The 21,403-nt window shown below is 53.1% G+C and overlaps 10 protein-coding genes across 10 annotated transcripts; 5 read left to right on the top strand and 5 right to left on the bottom strand.

Annotated features, from left to right (window-relative positions):
* Positions 1 to 1,500: 1,500 nt before the first annotated feature.
* On the bottom strand, positions 1,501 to 2,791 carry IWZ02DRAFT_188069 (isoflavone reductase family protein). The gene has a single exon (XM_066762370.1). It carries the CDS (start codon positions 2,569 to 2,571, stop codon positions 1,582 to 1,584), a length of 990 nt encoding a protein of 329 aa, XP_066625434.1. The 5' UTR covers positions 2,572 to 2,791; the 3' UTR covers positions 1,501 to 1,581.
* Positions 2,792 to 2,835: 44 nt separating this feature from the next.
* IWZ02DRAFT_188074 (major facilitator superfamily-domain-containing protein) lies at positions 2,836 to 4,754 on the bottom strand. Its single transcript, XM_066762371.1, has one exon. It carries the CDS (start codon positions 4,659 to 4,661, stop codon positions 3,012 to 3,014), a length of 1,650 nt encoding a protein of 549 aa, XP_066625433.1. The 5' UTR covers positions 4,662 to 4,754; the 3' UTR covers positions 2,836 to 3,011.
* A 479-nt stretch (positions 4,755 to 5,233) lies between these two features.
* Positions 5,234 to 7,021, bottom strand: IWZ02DRAFT_444902 (uncharacterized protein). The gene is made up of 4 exons (XM_066767136.1): positions 6,519 to 7,021; positions 6,334 to 6,461; positions 5,651 to 6,283; positions 5,234 to 5,599 (listed from the first exon to the last, which is right to left on the bottom strand). The coding sequence occupies exons 1-4, from the start codon at positions 6,926 to 6,928 to the stop codon at positions 5,424 to 5,426; spliced, it is 1,347 nt and encodes a 448-aa protein (XP_066625432.1). The 5' UTR covers positions 6,929 to 7,021; the 3' UTR covers positions 5,234 to 5,423.
* A 140-nt stretch (positions 7,022 to 7,161) lies between these two features.
* IWZ02DRAFT_444898 (chaperonin 10-like protein) lies at positions 7,162 to 8,986 on the top strand. Its single transcript, XM_066767135.1, has 6 exons — positions 7,162 to 7,543; positions 7,604 to 7,627; positions 7,681 to 7,687; positions 7,735 to 7,843; positions 7,935 to 8,560; positions 8,617 to 8,986. Exons 1-6 carry the CDS (start codon positions 7,418 to 7,420, stop codon positions 8,817 to 8,819), a joined length of 1,095 nt encoding a protein of 364 aa, XP_066625431.1. The 5' UTR covers positions 7,162 to 7,417; the 3' UTR covers positions 8,820 to 8,986.
* A 337-nt stretch (positions 8,987 to 9,323) lies between these two features.
* Positions 9,324 to 10,871, top strand: IWZ02DRAFT_372286 (cytochrome P450; the record flags this gene model as incomplete). Its single annotated transcript, XM_066764618.1, has 5 exons — positions 9,324 to 9,522; positions 9,554 to 10,040; positions 10,137 to 10,521; positions 10,595 to 10,776; positions 10,802 to 10,871. Coding segments are annotated over 5 exons (1,323 nt in total), but the record flags the coding sequence as incomplete, so codon positions are not given.
* On the top strand, positions 10,750 to 11,711 carry IWZ02DRAFT_187707 (uncharacterized protein). The gene has a single exon (XM_066762367.1). The coding sequence runs from the start codon at positions 11,057 to 11,059 to the stop codon at positions 11,573 to 11,575; it is 519 nt and encodes a 172-aa protein (XP_066625429.1). The 5' UTR covers positions 10,750 to 11,056; the 3' UTR covers positions 11,576 to 11,711.
* Positions 11,627 to 13,603, bottom strand: IWZ02DRAFT_187630 (uncharacterized protein). The gene is made up of 3 exons (XM_066762366.1): positions 12,758 to 13,603; positions 11,922 to 12,673; positions 11,627 to 11,857 (listed from the first exon to the last, which is right to left on the bottom strand). The coding sequence occupies exons 1-3, from the start codon at positions 13,180 to 13,182 to the stop codon at positions 11,679 to 11,681; spliced, it is 1,356 nt and encodes a 451-aa protein (XP_066625428.1). The 5' UTR covers positions 13,183 to 13,603; the 3' UTR covers positions 11,627 to 11,678.
* A 2,178-nt stretch (positions 13,604 to 15,781) lies between these two features.
* IWZ02DRAFT_468169 (class I glutamine amidotransferase-like protein) lies at positions 15,782 to 16,612 on the top strand (the record flags this gene model as incomplete). The annotated part of the gene is made up of 2 exons (XM_066768610.1): positions 15,782 to 15,824; positions 15,876 to 16,612. The coding sequence occupies 2 exons, from the start codon at positions 15,782 to 15,784 to the stop codon at positions 16,610 to 16,612; spliced, it is 780 nt and encodes a 259-aa protein (XP_066625427.1).
* Positions 16,613 to 16,793: 181 nt separating this feature from the next.
* Positions 16,794 to 19,120, bottom strand: IWZ02DRAFT_187720 (Pyoverdine/dityrosine biosynthesis protein-domain-containing protein). Its single transcript, XM_066762368.1, has 2 exons — positions 17,968 to 19,120; positions 16,794 to 17,898 (listed from the first exon to the last, which is right to left on the bottom strand). The coding sequence occupies exons 1-2, from the start codon at positions 18,719 to 18,721 to the stop codon at positions 16,976 to 16,978; spliced, it is 1,677 nt and encodes a 558-aa protein (XP_066625426.1). The 5' UTR covers positions 18,722 to 19,120; the 3' UTR covers positions 16,794 to 16,975.
* A 27-nt stretch (positions 19,121 to 19,147) lies between these two features.
* On the top strand, positions 19,148 to 21,307 carry IWZ02DRAFT_187777 (cytochrome P450). The gene is made up of 2 exons (XM_066762369.1): positions 19,148 to 20,986; positions 21,039 to 21,307. The coding sequence occupies exons 1-2, from the start codon at positions 19,574 to 19,576 to the stop codon at positions 21,114 to 21,116; spliced, it is 1,491 nt and encodes a 496-aa protein (XP_066625425.1). The 5' UTR covers positions 19,148 to 19,573; the 3' UTR covers positions 21,117 to 21,307.
* Positions 21,308 to 21,403: the final 96 nt, after the last annotated feature.

Here is a 21,403-nt window from a genome sequence, read left to right as displayed (position 1 = left end):
TTTAATAACCTTAATAACCTTATCTTTAGACCTCTTAAGCGCTAAACGCTTAAATATAGAGTAGCTATCTAGGCTACCTTCACTTCTATTACTAGAAAACACTATATCTAGCTACGTAGAGCCTACTAGGACCCTATATAATTAAAGTAGATATATAATGTCCTCTCCTTAGTCCTCCCTACCTTTATTAAACTTAACTATAAGACTAGCTATACCTTTAACTTAGCCTTTATTCTCTATAAGTCTATTTACTATAATAAGAAACTAAACTATATATAAGTCCTTAGAAGTAGCGTCTATTAAGCTAGCTTATTTAATGATCTTATTATCTTACGCCTATATACCTTATTAGTTTTTAACCCTATTTAGAAGGGATTATACTATAATAACTATCTAGGTAAGATTAACTACGGCTATCTCTTAAATCCTAATAATAAGATGCTTCTCTTTAAAGGAGCCTATATAAGCTATATTCTTACCTATTAGCCCTATACCTAGACTAGATACTAGGTAGTAGTTAGCTACTTTAAGGGTATTAAATAAGAGGATAAGGGTATAGGTAAAGTTAGCTTTATAGACCTTATAATAGATGATTAAGAGGCCTAGGGGACCCTCCCTTAGTATTACTAAGGTATTTCCTATTTTAGCTAGACTATAACTTTATCTTACGGCGTTCTTATATCTCTTAGGCTTTAGAACTATTCTATTCTAGGGGGGTAAATCACGCTAAGATAACTCTACTATATATACTTAATATAATATCTTTAATATCTCTTAAGGCGTAGTAGTAGTAATATTAGTATAAAACTAATAAGATACATTTATAATTACCTAATTCTAATTATATAAAGTAATTATGTAAGTAGATAGTTATAGAGAAAAAGATAATATCTTCCCCTCATCACATGACTGATTACGTACATGGACGTACCCTCTTATCCGTGATTGGGGAGCAAGTAGAGGAAGCTGCAGGGCCAGCGAGAAGCGAAATGCGGCTAAGCCCGAAGCAGCTTAGACTCAAGCGACCTCTCACAAGGGGTAACTTCGGTATCCCTCCAACTTCGAACGTAGGAAACGATTTGAAAAAACAAAAAATGGCAGTCAAGCTCCTCCTCAGCTGAGAGTTCTGAACTCTCACGCTGGTCCAAATCCTGCCGAAATCAACCAACAAAGCACATCACCTCAAGACTGGACAAGAAGTGTCCGGCCACCTGATGACAAGTTCCATACATATACTCACAGATTCCAAATCCCCGGCCTAAAATTCCTAAACGATGAAATAAAGCTTGAGAAGGCTTCTTGGACGGTCCGAAGCTTGGGTGTTGAGGTCGTGGGGCACAACGACAGCAAGGGAGCAGAAGGGCAACATTTATGCGCTTTGATTGATGGCTTGACGGAAAGCATTCAACAAAGACAGTAAGTAGCAGCACAAAGAAGAACCATTTGAGCTCCGAAGCTGTATGAGCCACGACTTTTGCCTCCAGGCCTCGTTATCATCACGTCTTCAGAAGGAAAGCTTCTGTTCAACCAACACAAACCCCCCGGAACAATAGTATACGAGATGCATGCCCCAGGCCTCTCCTAAGAAATTTGCAAGAACTTTTTGATGTACATTGGCTTGACAAGAAAACAAATCTGATTGCACACCGGCTCAATGGCTGACTTGTCGTCAAGCATGGCCAGGTCCAATTGCGCCACCATTTTCCGATGCATCTCCTGCGGAGTCTCTCCAATTCCCTGAATTTCATCGGTGCGCCGCCTCAACTCCTCTTCCCCAACAGCCACAATCTCAAGCTCAATGCCCAACACGCTCTTGACCAGCTCAACCACATCATCCAGCCTCATCGTCTCGCCCACCATGCTCATCTGCTCCAGCCAGCTCCCCTCGGTCAGCAGACATGCCGCCGCGACAAACCTGCCCACATCATGCAACAGCGTAAACGACACGCGCGGAAACACCCCCGTCGCACTCACCGGCAGCTCTGCAATGCCGCGTTGAAACTCAAACAACAACGGGTCATCCTGCAGCCCTGCAAGCGCGACCTCGCGCGCCTCAGGCGACGCAAACGACCGCCCGAGCGCAAGGTAATTCATGAAGATGCCGCACGGAAAACGTGTGCACTCGAGCCTGCTCGCCCGACATGCCGCCCAGACGCGCTCCTTGGCTGCCCCGGTAATGGCGACATCCTTCTCTGCTGCGCCGAAGCCAAACTCGCTCGGCGCGAATCGCTTGCAGCCCGCAGCTTCGGCGGCGCGCAGCAGACGTGTTTGAACGGCTGCCCATTCGTCGCTGTCGGCAATACGCAGGACGCAGATGACGGTATGCACGCCAGCGAGCGCGGCCGCAAGGCTGTTCGAAGACGCATAGTCGACGTAGCGCGTCTCAATTGCGGCGCCCGTAGCGCGAGAGATGGACGTGGAGGTGGAGAGGTTGGTCTCGGGGTCCGGAGGCGGAGTGTCTGCTGTTTGACGCGAGAGGATGACCGGGGTGTTGAGAGTGAGAGATATGGCGGAGACAATGGCGTGGCCGAGGGTCGGAGAAGACCCGCCTGCGACTGCAATAATTGCCATGGCGTGAGCAATGTTAGTGAGACTTTTGTGCGCCCATCAAGCCAAGAGGATATTGCGAGCTGGACAATTGAAGTATTCGCATCTTGATTGTGAGCTGAAAACATGAGAGCGGGGAAGCTCGTCACGCGTCTGCGCCGCTACGTCCTTGCGATTGTGAGATGACGTCGTCGGGGAGGAGGAAACCAATAAGACAAGTCGAATTGACGCTCTTCATTCGTGCGGAGCTTGCTCTACTCCATAGCCCAAGTAGGTCTAACCTCTGGAATCCGGATTGCCTCCAAAAACCATCAATGTATATCTTCTTGTCTCTTCTACAAGATCGTCAAGATAGTCCTGCGCTATGCTGATGCCCAAAATTTCAATCTTTCGTGTCGTAACTGCGTTCGTTGAATGCCAGAAAAGCTTCCAAGCTTTGAAGCGATGAGGGTGGCAAAACCTCATCAATGGTGGCTGGGTCGGTGGCGAAGGCTGCTTACGATGAAAGCGAGCGCAACAAGAGCACCAAGTCCACTCAATCCAATGCCCGTGTACCAGGCCCCTCTATAGCCCTTTAACGTGTCGGCGTCCGTCAAGCCTCCATTGTTGACATTCACCTCGACCGTACCAGCAATTCCAAGACCCCACGAGATGCTGTAGTTGACAACCGTCGTGACCAGCGATGCAGCGATTCCTTGGTGCCTCTTCGGCACATGGTTGGAGAGGATAATGGTGGCAGCTGGAAATGACATGTCCATTCCCCATGGCATAATCAGGGTTGCCCAGAAAAGCTGCTTCCAGTAGAGGCGACCAACGGGAAGAACGGCGAAAATGATGTTGCCAACACAGAATGCAATCATGGCACACATCATGATGAAGGAAGTCGGGACCTTTGACAACATTTTGCCGACAGTGAATGCGGCGCAGATGCCGGCGACGCACGTTGGTACGAGCTGCGCAGCGACGTTGAGCACAGTGTTTTGCTGGAGGACGACGGTGAACTGCCAAATGTAGTATAGCCAGATTCCGAACGACGACCATCCCAAGGCCATGCACATGAGAACGAAGCACACGTGGCTATCGAAGCTGGCGACGGGGACAAGGGGCTGGTCGACTCTACATTCGATGAACATGAAGCCGATGAAGATTAAGATTCCAAGGATGAGCAGCACAATAATGTAAGGCTCGGACCAGCCGACAATTGGTGCTTGGTTCCAGGCAATGTTGAACAGGACAAGTCCGACAACTCCGGTAACGGCGCCCTTCCAGTCGAAGGACTGTTTCGTGTCTTTTTCACTGGCCGTTTCGTCATGGTGGAAGTGATTCGGAATGATGAAGATGGCCAGGGCACCATTGACACAACAGAAGATGGCCATGAGCCAAAATGCCCAAGGCCACCAGGCGAGCTGCGCCATGATACCGGAAAACACGGCTCCAAGGGTGAAGCCGTTGGGGGCGGTGGCGCCGAAGAAGGAAAAGACCATTTCCTTGCGTCTTCCAGGAGGATAGGCCTGTCCAAGAATGGATAGAGAACTCGGGAGCAGAACGGCTGGTCCGATTCCTTGGAGCGCTCGACTTATGTCCAGGAAGATTTGAGAGTGGGAGTAAACCGTGAAACCAGCAATCAGAGACCACAGCGAAAACCAGAACCAGCCAAAAACGAACAACTTCTTGTGGCCGAACATGTCTCCTAATCGACCCGCGATCAGAATAAAGGTTCCAACAGTCAAACTGTGTGCGGCGGTGAACCAGCTTAGCTGCCCAGGGTTCGGATTTCCGAAATCTTTGCTCATTATATGTAGTGGTGCAATGGTCTCGGCGAGAGCTACTTGGGTGAAGAGTTGGGCACAGCTTGCCAATACGACAAAGGCAAGCTCGTGTGCCAACCCCATGGGCGGTTTTGTCGATTGAACACTGAGACTGTTGGTCTTTTCTGGTCCAGGACCGCGTACTGGTCCCGTTTCGACATCGCTGCTGGCTGCGCTGGGCCGTCCAGCATCGCTCCAGTTCTTTACCTCCATTGAGGCAGGTACCTCTGGACCAGATTCGATCGAGGAATCCGATTTCCGGCCAGCCGGATTCTGGACCTTTCCCAGGTCTTCAGGGAACGACATGGCTGGGGCTCGAGGTCAGCTCTGTATGCCAAAAGGATGGAGAGGAAGTACCAAGAAAGGCTCCAGATCCAAGGGGGGATGCTTGGAGGTTTTGGGGCTGGTCGACGTAGATTTATGTGGAGACTGCACAGACGAGTGGCTACTGCTTGGGGTGCTTTGGCAATGGAGTGCGTTGTGTGACGGTTTCAGGAGAATATCAGGTACATAAGTAAGGTAGGGGGGGTTCGGCCAGCTCGGTACGAGGATGCGAAGAGGGAAGAATGCTTCGGCAGCCATGACTGATATCGGAGCAAAGGGCGGAATTGAGGCGCTCCACCGCTGCTTATGGGCTTTGAAAAGCGCTCTGGTGTTTTTGTGCTGCTTGCGTCATATCCAGTCAAGATTCGGCGGCTAGACGTATCGGGCCTGAAATGAGACTGCGACCCGAACCGTATAACCGTTCTGCCATTGTTGTTTTGTCGGTGACATCGATGGGCGTGCCAGCTGCGTGAGGTATCATCGTGACGGGCTTGCCACTGAGTCAGCGAGGAGCGAAGAACTTCGGTTGCCCTGGTGCAGAAGGAACCATCATGGGAGAGTGCGCTTTCGGATTTAGACTGTCGGATTTGTCGGATTTGTGGGCAGGTGCGTGCTAGCCCGCTGTTTGCTCCTCCGATGGCGGCGTCGGCCTGCTTCCAACCATCCTTTCTCTCTGCTGCACTCGGTCTGTTTGACGAAACATCTTTCCATTGCTACAACTGTGTACCATACAGTGCCTACCCCTCACTGCGTCTTCCAGTCTGCATCTCCTCTGTTCTCCAGGATTCTCTTGTCCGCGTTCTGATCCACCACGCCGAATCCGCCCCATCCTCCAAATTCCGTGGCAAACTTGACAGCTGCTTTGAGATAGAATTCCTCTTCGCCCCAAGTCTCGGCTGCCGATTTCATCGCGCGCAATGCTGTCCCTCTATCAGTGTCGCGCTCGCAACATTTCCTTCCGAGGCACTTACCTTTGACATAGTGCGCATCGTTTCGCCAGTGTCCTTCGAGTGCCTGCTGGACGACAAAATCCCAGCCCTGTCCCTGTCGATCAAACTTCTCGATTCGGTCCAAGTCAATTTCTGGTCGAAGCTGTGATATGTATGTCGCAATGACAAACAACCACCACTGCCTCACAATCGGGACATGCCACTTGGCTGGAAACTCTGGCAGCAAATGTCGCACCGCGTGGCTGGTCGTCAATCCATGGACAAGGAAAAAGTCGTATTTTTGCTCCGGCCGGTGCGTGGCAACGACAAGGACTACTGCAAGCCGCTGGCATTTTTTGAACAACTCGGTCGGGTCCTTGATGACCAAGTTGTTCCAAAACTCAAGCACCGCGTCTTCTCGCTTGTCAAAAATGTCATACGTGTTGGTGTCCCCACTCGTTTCGAAGACGTTGTCGAAACGCTTGTCATGGTAGATTTCCTTGATGATGACCATCGGATCTTCAGTCGGCTTCACAGGAGGCTTCGTGTACGAGGGGTCGTCCAGATAAACGTGCATAGAGTTGTGGAAGCAGGCACTCAGTGTCAATGCCTCAGGCGCCAAGGTCTTTGAACTCAACTCGTACGCGTAGTGCAAGTGGATTAAAGGATGGCCCACTGTGCATGTTAATTTCAAAGACTTCTCCGCAGGGATTCGGGTGACGTACGACCACAGATCAAGTTATTCACCAAAGGCTCTTTGCCGCTGAGCAAGAACTTTTCGACCAGTTTCTTCCAGTCATTTCCCAAAGCAGCAAGCTGGTCCTCGAAAAAGTCCATGTACGCACGCTGGTAGCTGTTTTTGGCGTCAATATCTGTTCGCCGACAACCAGTCTCAACATCGCGCACTTACTGCTTGTTTCCCCAAAACTGCCGCCAATTATCCTCTGTGATTTCGCCTGGAGAGTCGGTCCATGGCTCCAGAGTCTCCGACTCAATCTTGAAAATCTCCTTCAAATGGTCTGGACTGGATCCAAGAATGTAAGCAGACCCCAAAACGTGAGGCATGTGGTTGTGGAATTCAAGATTGTGGTATATGACTGCAAAGATGGAGTGGTTTTCTTGAAGCAAGTGCTTCAGTGCCCGCGCGCTCTTTTCCGGCTTCTCCTCAAAGTCACACACCTTGTCCTTGGAGACTTTGACACGAGAGGAAAGGAGGTTTGGAAACTGATACCAGGCATAGGAAAGCATAGCGGCTGTGATGACGGAAGCTCCCGAGTAAGCTGCAACGGATTTGAACTTGTCAGAGGCAGGTCGCGCCATGTTTGTGGTGATCAACTGAAATGGAGAACGGGCTGTCCAGCTCTCAAATATGCAATTCGGGATTGGCTGTTTGGAGGTCGAGGATGGTCCCGCACAGGAGCTTTCCCCGCATTTTAGCTTAGCAAGTAAGTCGATGGACCCCTGCCCCTGCAGTAGGTGGAGTATGCGAGACACCAATAACAGCCAAATACCGACTACTGCTTACCTTGTTCCAGCGATTCGCCAGTTTGCACAGACTATCCAACCCTATCACCATTGCGCTTCATTTTTGCTTGATGCGATCGCCCCATAAAAATGCCCGACTGTTTCGAGTCCAGCTTAGAATCGCATCAGCTCAAGATCGCACGGCCGCACCTCTGATGTGGCATAAGACTAACCTAGTCCCTGTCTTAAGTTTCCGCTGTTTAAGATCAACGGCCTGGATTTCACTCGCTGCTTGTCCGCGGTGCGCGCTCCCTCGTTTTCACTCGTCCAATCCTAAGCTTTACCATGGCGACGAAAAACAAAGCGGCATGGATAAGAGAGAAACATGGCAAACCTCTTCACGTTGATACTGCTCTTCCGCCAGCTCCCGGTCCTGGCGAAGTCGTCATCAAAAACGCCGCGATTGCTGTGGTAAGACACCAACAATCGAAGTCTTCAATACACAGTCACTAACGTGCCGCTTTTCTTCAGAATCCCGTCGACTGGAAAATTCAAGTAAGTCGGCGCCAATTCCTTGCTCACGCTTCTTGCTGACCTTGTCCACAAAGGACTATGGTAGGAAAGGCTTGCTGTCTGCTGGTCCTGGCCACTGAAGTGTGCAGGCTTCCTCGTCGAGCACTACCCGACAATACTCGGCGAAGACGTCGCAGGAATCATTCAAGACGTCGGCCCAGGCGTGGCTCGACTGCGTAAAGGGCAGCGCGTAATTGGGTGAGCGAGTCTTCTGCGAGTGGATGGGTGCAACGGCCCTGGAAGACTTCTCTTCCCTTGACGTCAAGCATTGACAGCATTTCCACAACAGTAACGTCCATGGCCTCGACAATGGGAATCCTGCGCAAGGCGCATTTCAGCTTTTGACGACTGCACAAGAGACGTACGTGTCACCCATTCCAGAATCGCTCTCTTTCGAACGTGCAGCGGTACTACCCTCAGCCATTTCCACCGCCGCATCCGCACTGTACAGCGAAGCCAACCTGGCCCTTCCGTTCCCATCGCTCGAACCCAAACCATCCGGGAAAACAATTGTCGTGTTGGGCGGTGCATCGTCTGTGGGCTCAACTGCAATACAGCTTGCTGTTGCCTCCGGAGTCACAGTTTTGGCCACCTCGTCCAAGAAAAACTTCGACTACGTCATGGGCTTGGGTGCAAGCAAAGTATTTGATTACAATGACCTTAACGTCGTTGATAAGATCTTGAATTCGCTCACCACACGCAGTTGTGCCCAATTCATGGGGCCGGTCGAGGGGATACTTGGACTGATTGACGAACCCGAGAACGACACGGAATTTGCTGGCGTTTTAGACGCGGTCTCAACGGATGTCACGATTGCCTGCTGGAAACCCATACTGCAGCGATTTGAGAATTCGAGGGCCGTGGTTACTGATCCTGTGCCCGCAGGTTTAGACAGATCTTTCAAAGTCACGTCAGGTACGTATAAGCCTCATGCATTCTTTGCACTGCAAACTTGCACTAAATCACTACAGTCGAGATACATCTGCTGGAGTCGAGAGACAAAGACGCTCGAGACGCTGTTTGGCGAGACTATGTTCCAAGCGCCCTCGCCACAGGCAAGCTCCAGGCAAAGCCTGAGCCAATTGTTCTTCAGGGAGGTCTGGAAATTATTCAGACCGCAATGGACCGACACAAAGCGGGAGTTTCCGCCCAGAAGGTCGTTGTGCAGTTTTAGATGGGTGACAGAGTAACGTGCATTGACTTTGGGGCGCTTAGATGATGCTATGCGTTGTCTGACGAATACTGGGTCCAAAGCTCCGCGGAGGCTCCATGAATTTTGAAATTCTGCGCCTAGAAATTGAGGCGCTTACTGGATGCTTCCAAGACGTCTTCTACATTCGGAGTCCAATCGTTTGCCGTTTTTATGCAGTTTACAAGATACGAGAGCCCAGAAGTCGACGCACATGGATGAGTTTATCCTCGAAAATTCTCTTGTGCTTGTGCAAAAGCTACCCCACCTCTTTTCGCGGGGGAGCCTCATTTACAGCGGAGCCTGGTGTCTGGGTCGAGAGCTCAGGTTCCAAAGCTGCGGTAGTGTCCCCTATCGGAGTCAACGGCAGGGTATGTTAACAAACAAAGAAAGTGCTTACCAACATAGCAACGGGATCCCGCAAGCTGCAAGCAACCATTAAATTTGGCCGAGTACTTGACTCTTTTCTCGTTCTTCACCATTGGACCGGCACTGGTACTTCTCCGGTTCGCTGCAGTCGCTGTTTACAGAATGACTCTGCATCCGTTGGCCGGCATACCAGGTCCAAAGCTAGCAGCAATCTCTAGGATCTACGAAGCGTGGTGGAATGCAGTCAAGCGCGGCCGCTACTTCCTGAAATATTACCAGATGCATGAGGACTACGACAGATCATCAACCGGAACAAAGAGTTTGACACCAACTAATCTTTGCTCTTTCAGGACCTGTCGTCCGCATCAATCCAAATGAAGTCCACATTAGAGAACCGGACTATTATGAAGTGCTGTTCAGCCACAACATGAAGATTGATAAGGACCCGTTCATCTACACTCTGGCATTTTCAGACTCACCATCTGCCTTTGCCACCATGGAGGCTCCACTCCACCGCGTCAGACGCAATCCGATGCGCAAATTCTTCTCCGCCAAAGCCATTGATCGCTACGAACCCTATGTCCAAGCCACCTTCGACAAGATGATCGAGCGGCTGAAGACGGACTGCAAGACGGGCGAAGTAGTCCGAATCACCGCCGCATCCAAGGCTTTTGCCATGGACATCGTCTCGCACTTCACACTGAGCCATTCCCGAAACTACCTTGACGAGCCAGACCTGGCCCATCGCTTCCAGATTTCCCAGCTCGCCGTCACGAGCCTGATGCACTGGAACCGACAGTCGACAAAGTTGGTTGAAATATTCAAGCGGCTCCCCATGTGAACGACTTATATCCTGACGGAAGCGCCCGACGATGTCTTTAAGGACACGCATGGGGTGTTGGACCCGCGGCAGCTGACCGGCGCTGAGCAGAGACTAATGACAGACGCCCTCCACATTGCCAAAACGGCAAACGAAGTCGTCTCCAGCGCTCCCATCGAGCTCAAAGACTCCGATTCTTCTGACCCCTCAAAACACATCTCTCTCATCGAATTCCTCCACGCATGGGCTCTGCCACCCGCCGAACGCACCCCCTCCCGCCTCTTAAACGAAGCACACTCCATGCTAGGCGTCGGCGTCGACACGCTATCCAACATCTTCATCAAATTCGTGTACGAGATACTATCAGCACCACGCTCACGCTTCTACGAGCCGCTTCTCAAAGAGCTCCGCGAAGCCGAAGCAAAGCTGCCATACCTCGACGCCTGCGTCCGCGAATCCATGCGCCTCATTCCCACCGTCCACGGCCGTCTACCGCGCGTCAACCCGCACGAAATCATGACTTACCCCGCGACTCCGACGACAGCAGCAGCCGCCGGCGCCGACGGGAAAGGCGAGAAACAGCAGCAGTAGCAGCAAAATCCACAAAAAAACCTACCGCTTCCTACCCGGCACTGTCATGTCGATGAGCATGCAGGACCTATCATGGGACGAACCCTTCTTTGGACCGGACGCGCACAGTCTCCGGCCCGAGCGATGGCTGGGGCCCGAGGCGGGCGGCACGGCACCCGGGTCGTCGCCGCATAGGGCGCGCATGGAGCGCTGCTTCGAACCGTTCAGCAAGGAAGGGCGCGCGCTCCTGCATCGGCCACGAGCTGGCCAAGCGATAGCTCTACGTCCTCTGCGCCAACCTGTCACGCCGCCTGCCCGGCCTCGAGCTGTTCGACACGACGCGCCGCGACGTGGAACCGGCGTTTGAGCTGTTTGGCCCCTTGCCGTGGGAGGGCAGTTGTGGGTTGCGCGTCAAGATTAGGGATGTTGACTAAGTGCGTTCGTTGGTGATGTGTGTGTGTTTATGTGTGTATTAGTGGTTGGTTGGTGGGGTGTTGTTGTTGTTTGTCGTGTTGTGAGAATCGTTACCCCTTCCGAAGCGACACCAGGCCATGATTCAGGGGGCGAGGGGGCGGGCGCCGTTGAGTGGTCGCGGACGTCGTCCCGAAGCGAGCCGCCCGCTCGTCCCGACCCTGCTGGACGGACGGGGAGTTCGGAAGGAAGCGAGAAGAGGGGACAAGGGGGTTATTGGGATCTTCGTGCCGCGGGGTCTTCACCAAGTTCGGACCAGCTGTTGGTGGTGTGCGAGCAGATCGGCAGCAGGAGGGGTGGAGGGGTAGACATGACGGCCAGCAGGTGGGGTTGTTGCTTGAATTTTTTTTCTTCACCCCCCTCGTCTCTAATTTTAGTTTTTGGGCGCTCACGGCCGCAGAGTTTTCTGTTGTTCACGAAGCCAGAAAGGTATTGTTTGCGTCGTCAGAACCATTTCTCTATTGTTAGTCTATCGTTATTTTTTTGGTCTCTCCACCATCATGCGCTATGAAGTATTATGAATGATTCCGTCCGATGCCTAAGAAAAAAAAAAAAGCCGCTCAAGAAACAGAAAAGGCTCAAACTTTGGTGGAAAGCCGAGTCCAAGGGGTATTTTAATTGGAGTAGTGGGCGACCTTGCCCGAGTACTCAGGCCAGCCGTACTTGTTAAGGTCAGCGTTGTCGGCCTGGTCAGCGCCCCAAGCACCGACGTCCTGGACGTAGTGCTGGAAGTGCTCCTCCTGGGAAAGGTCGGCGGAGATCTCGTCCTTGCCAATCTGCTTCATGTGCATGCCTGAGACAGATCGAATCAGCTGTTGCTCTAGATGGGCTTCTTTCGATTCAGTGGTATCACTTACCGGCAGCGATGGTGTTCATCAGGTAGTCACCGGGGTCACCCTTCTGGATGATGGCGCCCTTGATCTCGCCAGACAGGATCTTCTTGGCAAAGTCGGACTCCTGGCAAGCAGGGCGGCCGACGGCGACAGCGTCGACGGTGCCAAGGCACTTGACCATGGCGCCGACGGTGCGGAGACCACCGACGAGGTAGGTCTTGGTCTTGGTGAAGTTGGGGGCCATGAGCTGGGCGAACTCGAGGAAGTAGGCCTCACGCTTCTTGGTCGAGTCGCGCTTGTTGTGCAGGAAGCCAAGGTCCTCGTACGAACCACCAGAAATCTCGACAAAGTCATAGGTGGCGTCCTCGAGGATCTTGCAGAGCTTCTTGGCCTCCTCGGCCGGGAAGTCGTTGCCCTGGAACTCGGTGCTGTTGACCTTGATGCCCATAACGAAGTCAGGGCCAGTGCGGGCGCGGACGGCGGCGGCGATCTCAGAAAGGATGCGGGCGCGGTTCTCAATGGGACCTCCGTACTTGTCGGTACGCTTGTTGGTGTCGGGGTTCAGGAACTGGGCGAGGAGGTATCCGTGGGCGGAGTGGACCTGAATACCGCTGTAGCCGGCCTTCTGGACGTACTCGGCAGTGTGGGCGAAGCCCTCGATGATGCCGTCAATGTCCTCCTGGGTAGCAGGACGGGGCTTGCCAAAGTTCATGCCCATGACCTGCTTCTCGATCTGGACATCACTGGCAGAGATGGGGTTGGGCTGGATAGCATTCCTGTCGCTCTGTCAGATTTTGCTGCAAGCCTTTTTTTTTTTTTTTTTTTTTTTTTTTTGTTCTTTTTCACTCCTGATTACTTACCAAACCTGACGACCAGCGTGGCTGACCTGGGTCAGGATCAGAGAGCCCTCCTTCTTCGCACCCTCGGCCATCTCCTTGAAAGCCTCGAAGCGGGGGCCTTCAAAGGGAGCGTCCTTGGGAATAATGGGGTTGCCCATGGCCTCGAGGTGCTCAGGCTCGAAGAAGGTGTTGCCGGTGACGATGACTCCGTAGCCACCCTCGCCCCATCTCCTGTAGAGGTTGATCAAGGTCTTGGAGGGGATACCGCGGGAAGCGACATCCTTGTAGTTCCAGGACGAGATGCGCTCAGTCAGAGGAGCCTTGAGGAAGCGGTTCTTGGCGGTGACACCAGAGAACTCGAACTTGAGGGGCTGCGCCAGAGGCGTAGGGTCCGCAGGCTCGGACTCGAAGCGAGGAGAGTTGGTGAAGGCGGCGGAGGTAGACATGGTGGAAGTGTTGTCGAAGGTGGTGAGAGAGATGGAGCTTCCAGAAGAGCAGACGGCGCAGTATTTACGATGAATCCAATGCTAGTGCGTAATCCAGACAGTGGGTCATTGATAATGCCATGAGGTTTCATTTGGGTGAATGCCAGAGAGGTGGCACGGGAATAGGCCCAATTCGAGCCAGAGTGCTGACTGTGCTGGGGTCCAGCATTATTCACAGCGAAGTCGAGCTGGAGCTCGAGCTCTGGTGGATAGGACCAAAGACGACGAATCAAGACTTTTTCCGAGCTTAGCGCAGTCGTCGCTGGTTCCTGGGACAGGACGTGTATGCGTGGAAACTGAAGCCTATTCTTGGCGGCGTGAACAAAAGGAGACGGAAGAGTCCAGGCTGTCCGTCCGAAAAGGGAGCTCAGGGGGTAACATTGGGTTCTCGCGCGAGTCAGGAGTCGTGTTTGCCGCCCGGAGAACAGCAAAATGTTTCTCTCCCGAGTGTTGGGCGGTTGGACCGAGCCGTGTGAAGCTTCGGACGTATTCACGGGCGTTCTTGAGCGCGCGTCTCTGCCCCCTGTTGACCCCCTTCCTTTGAACGCTCAGAGGTTGCCAACAGAGGTGGTTCGATCCGACAGCGACCTGAGACGCCGCTTACCACGGGATTGACACTCGGATCGGCTCACCGACCTGCATCCGGGCCGCATCGAAGCTTCTTCGAAAAGCTGCCCGTCATCCGCTCCAAAACATGCAGCCGCCACTCGTCTGCGCCGCTCATTTTCTTCTCTTTTTTTGCGGGTCTCATCACCTTCTTCACTGTGGCAAATGATCTCTTGCGATTTGATGATGGTGAAATCTCACCACCCACCTTGATGACGAACAATTTTCATCAAAGCTTTTTTTTTTCTCTCTCTCCCGGGAAGAGCGTGCGTCCAAGCAAGCAGCCGCAGCCGCAGAACCACCGAATCTGCTAATAGGTGGATACGCGGCAGCAGATGTTTGGTCTGGCGTCGGTTCGAGCTTGTGGCGTTGGCCATGATGCTTGTGGCTGTGGCAATGATGCTTGTGGCTGCCAGAAGACACCCAATCCCGCAACCAAGTGGGTCCAACTGCCAGCCGTTTGCCGCTTAGCCACGTGTACTCCAAATGAATGAAATGGCAGCTTTAGTCTTCTGAGTAGTAGACTTTGATGGAGACCCTGCCATCATTGCATTCGAAGGCAACAAGACTGACGGGATGGTCAATATGGAGGGTGGTGAGGTCCGTTCAAGGTAAAGTTGGTCATCTTACCCACAGAAGACATGCCACACAGGTGCTCTTCTCCGCCTCAGATGTTCAGGTTTGATAGTCAGGGTTCTTGGAAAGGCCAAAAAGGGGAATCAGCAACTGCCTAGATAGGCAGCCAACACGCCGATCGCAAATGCGGCGTTCTGGTCTGTGATATTTGGAATACAGTCTCTGGGAATAGTCCCGAAGACCCAACAGCCTACAAACCCGAGAGTAGACACATTAGCAAAGATGAAATGATATCTTGTCAGCCCGGCAGCCTTCTCAGTCCTCACCTTCTTTCCTTTGGACTCTGCCAACTTCAATCGGCTGCCTCAGATTGACCGGACGGCACAAAACTCCACCTGTGAAGGATAGTTCTCGTGTCTGTTTTGACATTGAGACTGAAAGACCGAAGCAGCCAATATTTGATGGAAGCATTGCGCTTTTATGTCTAGAAGTCCGGATGAGCTCAAAAACCACAAGCAAAATGGCCCCATAGCCCCTGGGCAGCCGGCCGGTCGCTTGGCCTAACGTTGGTGTCAGTGTCTACAAGACCACACAAACACAATCATTCTCTTCATGTCCAGCATTCTCGCCAATACGAGAACCTCATTCCTCAATGAACATCACCCTTTATCAACTCTTCGTCTGCTTCTAGCACCAACGGCCCCCAAGATCGGGTCATTCCAAGGTCGATATGGCGCGCATCGAAAATTCAGGCAGACCTTCAGCCTTGCGATAGAAAGAGACGGGACAGCGGACCGCAAGCGAAGCAGTCGCAATAAAACAAACACTCTCAAGACGTTTCAAGTGGAAATTCGCGAGTGCTTAACAGCATCAGCATAATGTGCTCAATCCGACTCAAAAGGCGAATTCCCAAGCCAGAAAGCTTGGCTGTGATACCCGCAGCGCGCACGCCATTGGCCCGCAAGGCAACAGAGAAAAATTGAGGGCATATTGTGCTCCACTTGCAAATTGCCGTCTTGTAGAATGGCAAACAATCTTCCGTCTTACCATGGGCTGTTTGCCAAATAAACGGGGCATAGAGGCCAATCAGGTCGTCATTTCGGCGTGTACATGGAAGAGCAGGCGGCAGCCAAGGAATGCTTTTGAAATGTTGATGCTGAAAACAGAGTATGCCGTTGCAAGTGTGCGACGTTCGTACCTGCAGCCAACTTCTAGACAAATATTTGCATGTCAGCCGGTAGGTACAGGGTACAGTCGCCCGAGTATTTAAAAGTTGCTGTTGCTGGCGATGGCCTCGGTGGGTGGTTGCTCAAGTCTTCAATCCTCATCCTGAGCAGAGATGCGTCTTCCAATTCTGCTTTCGCTGTTGGCCTCCAGCATGGCAGTCCCGTTGGAAAGAAGAAATGAAAAGGCTTCCTTTGGTCAGTGTGTACCATCCTTACCTTGGCATCTTCACTGACGATTGTTCCCAGAACAAACCACCCCTGCGACCTCGGAACTGCCAGTCCACTACTCTGTCCTCCTCTTCCCGGCCTTCGATGCGCTCGATGTCATCGGGCCCGTCGAAGTCCTCGGCCATCTCGCAAGATCATACCAGATCACCGTCTCTTTCATCACTACCGCCGCATCGGCATCATCGCTCCTCAACAACTCCACCCACAACGCATCGCTCACGCCCGTGTCGACGAGGACCCGAGCCGCATCCATGAACCCGTTCAACAGCAGCGCCTTCGTTTCCATCCCGCCAACGCATAGCCTGGCCGACCCGCCCGCGCAAATCGACGCGCTCATCGTGCCCGGCGGCGCCGGCACGCGCGCCCCGGACCTCGCGCCGACGATATCCTTCGTTGCGTCGACGTTTGCCCGCCTGCAGTACCTGCTCACCGTGTGCACGGGGGCGGGCATCGCGGCGCGCGCCGGCGTGCTGGACGGGCGCCGCGCCACGACCAACAAGCGGTCGTGGAACGAGACGACGGCGCTGCGGCCTCAGGGCCCGCTGTGGCAGCGCAGCGCGCGCTGGACCGAGGACGGCAACGTGTGGACTTCAGGCGGCGTCGCGGCCGGCACCGACATGATGCTCGGCTTCGTGGCGAAGACGTATGGAGGCGCCGTGGCCAGGAGTATCGCGCTTGATATGGAGTATGAGTGGCGCGATGACGGGAGCTGGGACGCGTTTGCGTATGCGCAGGACATGGCTGATGCGGAATAAGGAGAGAGAATTGTTGCTCCTGCGAGAATAGGTGCCAAGGTAAGCGAAAGAGAGATCTGAAGAAGACGCAAGGATTATTGCAAGGCAAGGCGCGCGGAAGCAGGAACATTTTTGCGACGCAAGGGATGTCTTGCAGTTGTGGTGAGTGGCTGCGGCGAGAAGCGCCTAGCTGCGTAGCCGCTTGTGTCACACCCACGCGCGAATAGGAGATACAGGGGAGGAGGACACGCTCCAGGACTCCAGTAAATTGCAGTGAAGATGACAGTATTCAAGCAAAAGGCCAACCAATATCCTGCCAACTGAAAATGCCACTCCAACTCGCACGCGTTAGAACACCTTCCCGTACAATGCGAAAAGAATTAATCAAACAATCTGCACCACCCGGCTCTGGTGTGGGAACATCGGGGGCGAGCGACCACCCGTCGCAATCTCATTCACTTGGACCAGCGCACTACTGGTCTTCTCATGGTCGACGACCGGCAGCAACGCACCGGTATCGAGCGTCACTAGCACTCTCTTCGGTGTCAGAGCAAAGTGCCCGCCCGTCTCCGTCTCGGTCCACTGGCCCTCAAACAGGCCGTCAGCAATAGCCTTGTGAGCCGCCCGCGACTTGACGAGATATGGCGCCGCCTCGCCGTCAATGTAAACCAGGCAATTGTGCCACGCTGTTGGCGTGTGGTACTCATCCAGGGAGACCTGAGCGTCATACGAGTTGAGGTCCTCAACCACGCGAACCGACTGTTTGGGGAACAAGCGAATGCCAAATTTCGGGCCCGAATTGTCGTGCGCGTGGATCGAGAGGCGGATGTGTGAGGGGAAGAGCAGTTCGACCAGGTTGCTGTATGCGTAATTCCGGATGATCATGACCTTGGCCACGCGAGAGATGATTCTTTTCCTCTGGTTGGAGCCCTTGCTGGCAAAGTTCTTGTTGTGTTTCAAGTCGTCAGCCATGAAGCGCAAGAGGCCCCTATAAAGAGTCAAGGTCGGTTTGTCTTGCGCAGCGACCATCTCCAGAAGGGCGGATTCATCGATTTGGCCCACAGTCATCATCAGCTTGCGGCAAAGTTCGGCCTCTTCCGAGATTGTCGATTCGATTGGATGTTCGAGATGCATTGATTCGGTCCACTCAGGTTTGAAGGTGGCGGTAACGTCCTTGTTGCCGAAGAAGATTTCGGTCAACGAAGTGAACTGAATGCTAGAGAAGTCGTCGCCTGCAGCGCTTGCGCGGCGATGCATCTGCTTCAAAGCCTCGCCGTACAGGTCGACATTTTCGTCACGTACTCCAACTGCAGAAGGTGTCAGAGGCCAAAGAGAACATGATGTTCAGGGGGAGAACATGATGTGAGGGAACTTACGCAAGTCGGAGAACACATGACCATCGCTTACAATCAACAACGTAGCACCAGGCTGGTAAACTTCGGCAACAGCTCTTGTAAAGTCTCTCAAGGTCGACAGAGCGAGATACTCTGCCCTGTCCGGATACATTCCACTCGTCTTTTCGGGGTTCGGCGACTTGCATGGGAACGCTGGCAGGCAGAGCTCGATGGGCAGGCCCCTGGCGACAAAGTCCAAGATGCGCTCTTCAAAGTAGCTGCGACCAGCATTGTACCATTGGTCATTTGGAGCGATGTTGCGGAGTTTGCGGTTGAAGATATCAGTGATAAGGCGCGTGGTCCTAATGGCGTTACGGGAAACCATCGTCTCGGGAGGTGGGAGCAGTCGAGTCTCGGACAAGACGAAGAACTCGGCCCAGGTCAGGAGGTCCTTGCTAGTCGAATCGAAGTCGGAGCGGATGCTAAAGAGTCCCAGGATGACATCGCTCTCGGGATATCGCATCTCGAGCGACCATAGCGATTCTCCTTCTCCAATGTCCAAGTCGTCCAGGGATTTCTCGACGACGCGCTTGGAACTGACAACATTTCCAGATGGCAGCTTGACCTCATTGTGTTGTTGCGTGGCGTCGACCACGTGGTGTTGAATGCTTGGCCACGTCTTTTTGATGGTTGCGGAACTCCTGCCTTCCGCTGAAAGCAGAGTGCCGTCTTGGTGCCGCCAGTAAAAGGCCTGGATGGTGTGATACACCGAGGAACCGCTGTTGAGGGAAGGCATGTTTAAGAATTAGACGAAGCAAAGAGAAGAGAAGTCTTTTGGTCTGGCTTGACTGAATGGAGCTGAACTGTTGAGGGGGTTGTGATGCTGCAGAACCACGGTTCAGGAGGGTACTTTTATACGATATGGGAGAGACAGCTGACAGTCGGTGATAGAACTTTGAAGTCGGATGAGAGAAGAGTTGTCGCCTGAGCGATGTGACGAATCCACGGCACTTGGCTGGCACTGCCCTACTCGATCGACTGCTCTCAGACCGCGCCGCACGCAGTCATCCACAAAAATCCAGGTATCAGCCAGCTAGGGGGCCAAAGCTAGACGAAGAGTTCGAAATAGGTCACTGAGCCGGAAAGACCGACTGAGGCTCAGTTGATGACTGCGGTATTTGCGAACCCTACCCTATGCAGCAGGGCGTAAGAGGTGGGAAAACTCGACATGGCGGTGGCCGATGGATCAGGGCCTTGTGGATGGAAGCACGGTTGTTTTGGTATCAATCAAACAGGTCCACACGGCGTGAGGATTAGTGAGATTCCCGATGTTGGATCCGGGGGCGCACGTAAGGAAGGTAACTGGATGTAGGGACAGCTAGTTGGCCAGAGTGTTAGCCAGGCTTGGCGCTGCAAAGGGGGCACCAAAAAGTTTGGCCTCCAACTCCACCACTGCGAAACATCCCTGGCCCCGCCCATGATTGCCAAGAATCTCGCGTTATACCACTCTAAATTTGGTGCTTTCTTCCCGATCTCGTGTTGCCGCGAGTCGACGCGACTCGCGAATATTGAACAACTGCATTTCCAGTGAGCTCGATATGAATGTCTTTGCAGCTTGATTCCACTTGCCCTCAGAACAGCGTCCAAAATGATTTCCGCGCTTGTACTTGCTTTTGCTGCATTTGCGGCCCTCACCATTTTTCTGGCATGGGCGTTTCTGTTACCGCCGAGCAACTTTCCGAAGAACATCCCCACCATTCCGTTTTACTACACATTGATCCCCCTGTGCCGAGACGTCGATCAAGCTACGCTCTACCGCGAGTATCTGGAAGAACCGCTGCGGAAGTACGGCGCTGTAAAGATCTTTTTCGGGGCTCGCTGGAATATCCTCGTCCAGCGGCCAAAGTACGTGGCCGAAGTATTCAAATATGAGGACATTTACGCAAAGAGCGGCAACCAGAAGAAGATTCCCTACAGCGTCCTCGCCGAGTATACTGGTACCAACATCATCTCGTCCCATGGCGCCGACTGGAGGCTGTTTCGCTCCGTGATACAGCCTGGCTTGCAAGCAGACTTCAAGCCCGAACCGATCCTGAAAAATGCGCAGCTCTTGTTGCAGCTGATTCTCGAGGAGCATTCCAGGACCCAAAGCGTCGTCGTGCCGCCCTTATTCCAGAGGTTTACGTTGGCGACTCTGTCTGAAGGACTCCTCGGCACCAGTTTCCAGACTCTGGAGCTGCCAAATGCACCCCTCCATCGACTCCAGCTAGGGGTGAAGCGCGAAATCTTCAAACCACTCTTTCTCAACTTTCCGTTTTTGGATCTCTTCAATGTGCCCAGCCGCCAGCGTGCGCGGGTGCTCGTCAAAGACTTCACCACGGAGCTCTGCGACACGGTTCTCCGGAGTCATCAGCACGACTGCCATGAAAAGACCAATGAGTCGCTCGGCTGCCGCATGGTGGCCGCCTATCGGACGGGAATTTTGACCGAAAAGCAGTTCCGCCACAACATGATCAGCGTGTTCCTCGCCGGGCACGAGAACCCTCAGCTGCTGTTGGTCTCGACCATCTTTCTTCTTGGCGACCACCCCCAAGCCCAGGCTCGCCTACGCAGAGAAATCCTTCAGGCTGAGGAAAGCGGGACTCCTCTGCAAGACGTGCCATACTTTACCTCAGTTCTTTACGAGGTCCTCAGGATGTTTCCGCCCATCTCTCAGCTGATCAACCGGAAAACCACGGAGGCAGTCGTTCTTGGAGGCAACATTCCGATCCCCAAGGACACATATCTGGGATATAACGCATACTCCACAGGCCGAGACAAGGCTTTTTGGGGCGAAGACGCAGACGAGTTCAAGCCCGAGCGGTGGGGCACCACCAATGACGAGATCAACTCGCTGTACCGCAACGCGAACAGCAAAGCAGGGTTCATCGCCTTCCACGGTGGTCGCCGAGCCTGTCTGGGGCAAAAGTTTGCTCTGTTCGAGGGCCGTCTTACGTTGGCTGTCTTGCTCAAAAATTTGAGGTGGTCCATAGATCCTACCTGGAGGCGACGAATGACTCCAGTGAGTACCAGGAAGACGTATAGCCGAGAGTAAGCGCTAACATCAGAGACAGGCCGGACCGCTCTACCCAATGCTCTTGCGGGTAAAGTTTGAGGAATTGGAAAAGGTTGCTATTGGGCCAAAAGCTTGAATGGTTGAAATTTTCCCTGGCAAAGTGGTCGCTCCATTTTCTCGTTGGGTGTTGTATTTGGAAGCGTTAGCCAAAGGCTAGGATCAGATTCTCTGTAGATGACATCAAGGCGATATTTCCATGGTCTGCGCTGAATGGATGATTGATTGCTGCTCCGAGTGCTTGTGTCACGCCAGTTCTTGATTTCAGATCCTGCGCGGTCCAAATGCGTTGAGGAAATGGGACAACCATCTGGATGGAGTGGCTGTAATCCACGAAGCAACCCGGCATGTGCAACGTACGGGGGT

This window comes from Phyllosticta citriasiana (genome assembly GCF_038021145.1).
Source record: "Phyllosticta citriasiana strain CBS 120426 chromosome Unknown IWZ02scaffold_3, whole genome shotgun sequence".
In the NCBI taxonomy this organism is placed as follows: Eukaryota; Fungi; Ascomycota; class Dothideomycetes; order Botryosphaeriales; family Phyllostictaceae; genus Phyllosticta; species Phyllosticta citriasiana.
The sequence above is the reverse complement of the archived record's forward strand: the minus strand, read 5'-3'. Positions and strand labels throughout refer to the sequence as shown.